The sequence below is a fragment of the Ochotona curzoniae genome, unplaced genomic scaffold, assembly GCF_017591425.1.
Source record: "Ochotona curzoniae isolate NIBS_2020 unplaced genomic scaffold, NIBS_Ocur_1.0 contig_1071, whole genome shotgun sequence".
NCBI lineage: Eukaryota > Metazoa > Chordata > Mammalia > Lagomorpha > Ochotonidae > Ochotona > Ochotona curzoniae.
This window is the reverse complement of record NW_024464939.1, coordinates 642601-650319: the sequence shown is the minus strand read 5'-3', so window position 1 is coordinate 650319 and position 7719 is coordinate 642601. Positions and strand designations below refer to the sequence as shown.

Here is a 7719-nt window from a genome sequence, read left to right as displayed (position 1 = left end):
TACTATAAAAGTTAAAACTGTGCCAAGGCCAAAGCTGGAAGACAGAAAAGCAGTCTGCGTGTCCCACATGGTGACAGGAAGCCAGTAATGAGAGCCACCAAATGGCTGTGCCTTGACAGGAAACTGGACTCAGGAGGCAGAGCCAGGAATCAAACCAAGGCGCTTCAACACTGAACATGTTTTGTGTTTGTTTTTAAGATTTACTTATTTGGAAAAGCAGAGAGAAGGAGGGACAGAGAGAAGGACTTTCTGTGTGCTGGCTCACTTTTGAAGAGGCTGCTAAGACTGGAGCTGAGCCAGGAGCTTCTTCCAGGTCTCCCATGTGTGTACAGGGTCCCAAGGCTTTGAGCTGTCCTCAACTGCTTTCCCAGGCAACTAGGAGGGAGCTGGACAGAAAGCAGGGCCATTGGGATATGAACCAATGCCTGTATGGGATCCCAACACATGCCAGGTAAGGATTTGAGCCACTAGGCTACTGTGCTGGGCCCTGGACATATTTCAACTATCAGGCTAAATGCTGCTCCTGAAACATGTTAATTTTTTTGACGTAACTTTGATATCTTGCAGAAATGATACATTAGCTAATTTCTAAATATGACCCTAAAATAAGGGACCCCCAAAAAGAAAAATAAAACTAAAAAACATCCTATATATATATATATATACAATATATATACACAATAGAAAACAGCTTTTATTATTTAGGACAGAAAAGAGAAATTTGATCAAAATTAATTTTTTGTACCTGGCTTGATAGAAAATGAGTGATGATTTTGCATATCATCAGTATTGTGGGAAAGATGTCTTAGAGCACTTAAACAACTGGCAGTAACTCAGCCTTTTCCCCCTTCTCAAGACAACAGATAAAAAGAAAATATAAAACAAAAGCCAATCAACACAAAAAGAAATCGATAAAAACCCAAAGCAGAAAGTTGGCAGGACTCATTTGTCTTGGGACAATTGATAAAATTAAGCATCTCATTATTTTTGTTTAAAAAATGCAGAATCTTGGAGAATCTAGCTAATTCAATTCTATCTTTTTAAGTAGCTAGCTAATCATTAGTCATTGTCATCAAAATGTATGTCTTAGGTTCTGAATGGTCATTAATATCAGGCCCATTCTTGACCACTTCACTTTCAGTCCATAACCCTATTCAAACACCCAAGAATGTCTATCTCACGGATTAGTGTCTGTACAAAGAAACAATGGACAACTTAACCCTTTTTGTTTCAATGAAAACACAAAGAGTAGGCTTCTACCTGCAAACCAGGAAGGAAGCTATCAGTGGGAGAAAGAAAAGCCTAGCAGCATAATTTTCGGCATTTCTAGCTTCTAGATATGTGAAAAACACATATCACATGTTTTAGCAACTTTAATGATACTGTTAAAATGATGCAGTAATGATCTATACTTCTAATTTTGAATTTTGATCTTTTCCTTGAATAAGACACAGTATGATTCCTTCTTTCAGTATCCAGGTTAACTAAGTGTTAGGAACATGTTTAAGGGAGGGTGGGTAAAGCTACAGTATTTGACAGCTTAGGTTTATTAAATGTGTATTTCAACTAACGTTATTTCCAACTTACAATGTATTAATCGGGATGTAATCTCCTTGTAAACTGAGAAGCACGTGCACTTTGCAATCCAGATTAAGATGGACATTGTGTTAGGTTTTAAGCGCACTTAAAGTTGTTAAAGTTCTTATGCACAGAATTTTCCCACAGCCAAATTCTTTTACCTTAAGCAAAAAACACCAGACACAACGAGGTACTTCAGGAGATTTTATTCCAGCAGGGAAGGAACAAGATGGGTTTGGTGGGAGAGCGAAGAGGAAGCAAGAGAGGCAGAGGCACTTGGTGGACACCTTTATGTCATTCAGGTGAGCCCAGCAAGGTGTGTGTGTGGGGGCGGGGGGGGTGGGAGGGATTGAGGATGGGCCCAGGGACTTGTTGCTCCAGATCATTACAGGTGATTGCCTAAAGGTGATTGGTAAATAGATGCGGTTGTGAAAGGCAGAGATTGGGGATGCAGCATTCTCAGGTAAGATGCCAGGTTACATCTGATTGGTGAACGACTGGACCAGCTGAAATTTCATCAGCTGTGAGGAAGAGGAAGTGATGTTAGGCCCAGGATGGTAGGGTCTCAGTCTCCATGACGATATTTGAACCACTCCTCACATTTGGCTACCAAGACGACTGAGGCGTAGGATACTATTCTTGCACATATCTACAAATGAAGAATCAGCCTTAGAGTTGGGTAGTAATTGGCATAGGTAGTAATTGGCATAGGATAAAGGACTTTTGAAATACATACTAGGATGGCTTGGATTGCTATGGAGAGGCTGAGGGTAGAAATATGGACAACAAAAGCGACTGACCAGAAACACGGTTTGAATTTAAGGGAGTAGAGACGAAAGAAAAGGCAGGTAAATTTATCAAGTTTCTTGGCTCCTACAGAACAAGATCAAAGAGCTTATCCGCTACAGATAAGTGTTACACAAGGACCAATTTGAAGGTCAACAGGGCTGTCTCCTTGGTTTGAAAGGTTGGGAACCTTGTTCAGTGTACATAAATCAGAAAACCTCTGTTCACCTGACAGGCTGGGTGACAAGACAGCCACTCGACTCCAACAGGTCCACACGTTGGAGTGATGAGCTGAAGATCATTCTCAGCTATTGATGACTCTAACGGAATTTGGTTTAAGTTTGTTTGCAAGCAGTCACTCCTTCCTTAGTTCTGATTTTTCTTCCTTTGGAATGGGAATGTTCTTCCTACTCCTAGCCTCCATTGTGTACATCCAGAAATGTATAGCTAGTCTTATTTCACAGGAGCACAGCTAAAAAGGAATTTGGCTGAGGGTGAATCTTGCCTTTATTCCCACTCACGTATGATTTAGACAACTTTTATGCTACCAGAAAAGTTCAGCGGGTTCTTTCCTCAGCTTAGTACAGAAACAAAAATCTGGGAAGTGATTGCAGAGAAGTTTTATTTGCTAAGTGAACAGGTGAACATAGAAAGAAGAGGAAAGGGGAAAGCCACTCCCAGGAGAGATCTGGGAGGTGCAGGGAAGGAAAAGAGGAGGAGTCACCAAAGGTTTGAGGAAGGGTCTTGGGGTTTCAAGCATCCCCTGACCCCTCCTTGTTGGGCAAGAACTTGCAGATAAAATGTTCCCCTTTGATGGTCTCTTAACCAGTTAGGGAATGGCTGAGCACTTCTTGTGCCACCCACTGGAAGGTGTGGCCAACTTTTAGCCAGCTTGGACAGTCTCACTTAAATGAAAGACTTAAGAATTGATGCAAACATAAATAAAGACCTTTGGGAACTGGCAGGTAATGAATGTGTTTTGCACATGTTAAGAGCATAAGTCGGGGAAGGGTAGATGAGACAGGCTGCAGAACAAATTGCATCCTCCCCAAATCCATGCTTTAGCCAAAACCACTAATGTGCCAGTATTTGAACATAGAGCCATTGAGAGAGTAAATTAAGGTGAAATGAGGACATAAAGATACGGCCTAAGCAAATTAAGATTGACCTTATAAAAAAAGTGTTAGAACTCTCTCTTCCCCTGACCCACCCTGTCACCAGTATGATACGACCATATATTAAGAAGGCAGCCAACTGAAAGCCGAGAAGATAACTTTTACCAGAGACCAAATAAACCAGAAGCTTGATTTTGGATTTCTCAGTGTCGAGATCTGTGAGAAATGGATTTGTGTTGCTCATATCACTCAGACTCTGGCCTTCTGTGTGATCTGCATGAGCTGACTGTGACACTTCCGTTAGTCACATTAATGCCACCCTATTCGGGATGCAAGTCACCCTTCGCCATCCTCCCTGCCTTCTTAATGCTTTTTTTTTTGTCTTCTTGGCACATATCATTACTTAGTTTACAATGAATATATAGTAGGTTGATCTTGCTTATTTTCTCTCTTCCCTTTGTAGAATAGGGGTTTTGTTTGGTTTTATTTACTGGTATATTTTCAACCTCCAGATGAACACTTTATCTTTTTTGCTCTGGGAACTGTAACTTTTAAAATACTGAAAAGCATGGAACCCAATGCAGAAATACAGAAAGTACATATAAACACCATATAATGAAGAACTGAACCATACAGAAAATAAAAGTGCATACATTAATTAGAATTGTCACAGAAAGGTTGTGAGCCTGATGAAAAAGCATTGTGTACTTTTTGAAGCAAAAAAGTCCCCTTATCAGCCATCCCTAACTTAAGATACAGTACTTCACAGTGCTGGGATGAAATTATCTAAACACAAATTACTAAGCATAATATGCACTTCCAGGAGTTCTCAACATACAATACTCTAAGGTCAGTCCAGAAAATAATATATATTATTTGCTTTGTAGGAGAGTAAATAGTTTCAAAATAATAGACAGGTGTAATACTTATCATATTTCAATTTATTTCCACATAAATTGGTTGTTACATGCTGTTAGTAAAAAGAATCATAGAAAAGATAATTAGATGCGTTGAAAAGTATAAAAAAACAAATACAGCGTATTAGACTACATGAGTTCTTGACTAAAAATCTTTGGACTGTGAAAACACCATTTAACTTCCTACTTGAAATCTGGCAACAAACTCTTTGCCAAAAAAGCATATCCTACACAAAATTAGAACATCATTCCGCACAAGAGAGAATGCACGATTCTAAGGCATGTGTATGTTCAACAACATGCTAATGTGTTTTGGTAACCACTAAATGTCAAACAGGGCATTAACACATTAATGTTTTCATTAAAAAAGAAGGATCTCTCTTCTCATTACATTACACATTTACAGAATAGAAAACTGTCAAATAAATTCTTGCAAAGTAGTTTCTGCTAAACCTTCCAACACTTGCATTTTATAATCGGGGGCAAATAACCTTTAAAATGAAAGACAAATGGTGAAATGTAAGGGAATTTTAATTTGCATAAATGTAATGTTAACAGTCTTTTCCTGGGTTATATATTTTACGCTTAATTTACTTATGCCACTCTACCAGGTCTTTAGCACTCTTATAAGCCAGTTTTAAACTTTTCCAATTTAATTTTACCATAGTAAATAATATGGACATAGTTTATCATATGTTAAAATAAGAGGGTTTCAAAAATAACTTAATGTGTCTTTAGAAACACTTCAGCTATAACAACACATAGAATCTTTGTGTTGTCAGCTCACATTTAAAAAAATTGCATCTTCATGTTTAGCTTGTGAACTCTCAGAAGTCAATTCTAGGGACTTTGCTTTGGCTGTGCAAAAGAAGTCTTAGCACAAAGGATCGTATACCTACAACCTACAGCTTGGTCTTCCTCTGAATACAGCATAAACAGTTGACACTCTAATTACTGGCTTGAAAATTTTAACCATTACATTTCTACTATGAGCACTAAAATTAATTCAGATACAACTACTTAGAAAAACTCTGTTAGCTCTGACACAAAACTAGAATAACCACAATGATTTTAATGTCATCCATGGTCCATAATCTCCAACAAATTAGAAAATGCCTGCAGTGCATCCATTCAATTATAAGCCAAAATGCATATCAAAATATCAATTTATATTTGGCACAAGATATTTTCTTTTCTTGACTCCCTTTGATTCATGTTTGTCTGCCAGTGACCAATGGATTAGGGATGGTGAATATTATCACATCTTCCAATTGAGTAATTTAATTGGACAAAGCCTAGCAACATTTCTTTCTCTAAGAAAATTTTGCCTCCAATTATTTTGTACACCTTTCCCTGGAACAGTGACTTACAGAAAGGGATTTGTCCTCGTTTGTTTCAATCCAAATTAGTAACGAAGGTGTTGAAAATATGTTTGTAATAGAGTATTCTAAATGGCTGAACAAGTTACAGGAAATGTTTCCCCTTCCATTTTACTGTATTTTTCCATGTAGGAATTAAAGTTAAAATTAACAGCCGGATGAATGTTTACCACCCCTTTGCTAGGGATCAGTATAGTCTGTCAGCGGGCAGGCACTAGAATTTATTGTTATAGATGTCTTCAAATCACCTAAATGAACAATCTTTAATTTATTGTCAGTGCTTGCATCAAACTCACTTTAAAGTACCTTGCTTTCTCTTACTCTGGCAATTTGCACAACAGTGAAATATAATTAAGACTGAAAAATAATTGTTGATGTGAGAATAATTACTTGTGCATGTGCATTTTTGAAAGGAAGATTTCCTCCTAGGTAAATCAACTTGTTAAAGTATAAAACTTTATGTACTTGTGTATGACTGAAAATATATACAAGCATGAAAACCATACCTTGTAGAACCCTTTCTGATTTAGGTACCTCTTGGTTAATTATCCTGTCATATGCACGAGCTTACACATAATCATATCAAGCTCTCCTTTACTAAAAACCCACAGAGCCCTGCTACAGAGCAATACGGAGAGGTAAGTATACTGCATTTTATTGATGTCTCTCTGAAATCAGAAAGTTCAAAATTACTACAGTTAATCTTACGTCAGAATAGCGTAAGGCTATCCTACTGGTATTTCCTAATCTAAAAAGATGCATGTAAAAAAATACAAAACAGGCAATTTTCATATTTCTGGCTCCGAAAAAACTCAAGCAGAAAATAAAGACACTTATGTTGGGGAGATGTGTGTGGGGGATGTGGAGATGAGAGTTTAGATTTATCTGGAATGAATATCCCAAGCATTTTCATTGTTCATAACAAAATTTACTTAGATCAATATTTTTTTTTATCACTACAACACTTTCCACCTGAATACCTCAAAAATGGACTTATTTCAATAAAAATACATAATGTCTAGTGTGTCATTTGTTTGTTTTCCTGGTAATTTTATTTTCCTGTTATATAAAACACTACTTAGCCTGACTGATATTTCAATGTTTTTGGGGGGTGAGGGAATAGAAAATTTTACATTTGGCAAGTTGTTTTATGTTACAGGTGATCCTCAGTTTTTACAAATGGCTTATAAATGTTTCGAGTCTCATGACTAAAGTGTGTATCATTTTTACAGTTAACCTATAGCAAAACAGACACAAAACTACACAGCATATTGCAGCCATAGGAAATAAAATCACGTTTACTCATAAGTATATGAAAATTACATGCATGCTGATTTTACATAAACAGTGAACCTGCTTACTCATAAAGGCTATGGAAATCTATTGGCATATCTCAGTCGGTGGATGTTCAGGTACTAATGCTAAGTCACATCCTGCTTCATATTACAGGTTATCGGTAGGATATAAACCAAAGAATGTGCAAGATGCCAGTATTTGGCCTCCTCAGGCACCTGCAGAAGATAACAGATGTGCTGCAACAAAATGGTCTCACACTTCGCTGTGGTCACTGACCTTGTTCAAATTCTGAAATGGAAGAGAAAGAAATAAGCATATGCTACTCACTCCACTCCTGAATCAGTACCACAGTGAAATCAGTCAGTGAAAGCAAGCTGCCCAGTCATGCTGAGAAGAAAGGTATTCTGTGAGGTCACAAAAATGAGCAATTTAACACTACACGTCCAAGGCCAGCATGTTAACTTGGAGACTCATTGCATCACTTTGAAATGATGTGACTTCATTTATTTTCCCGTTTCTAAAAATGGGTTCAATAATATTATCTGCGATATAAAACTGTGGCCCAATTTAGCTAATTAATTTGAGAAAAATCCTTTAACATAGTGAGCACTCAGTTCATGCTACTTATATCATCATCATCATCATGAT

The 7719-nt window shown here is 37.4% G+C and overlaps 1 protein-coding gene across 1 annotated transcript in view; it reads right to left on the bottom strand.

The window, feature by feature from the left end:
- Positions 1 to 7323: 7323 nt before the first annotated feature.
- SLC26A7 (solute carrier family 26 member 7) overlaps positions 7324 to 7719 on the bottom strand; it is a 120844-nt gene continuing 120448 nt past the window's right edge. The window contains exon 18 of the mRNA XM_040995162.1: positions 7324 to 7359. Within this exon, the coding sequence (XP_040851096.1) occupies positions 7324 to 7359 (36 nt within the window). The remainder of the gene's footprint in view (positions 7360 to 7719) is intronic.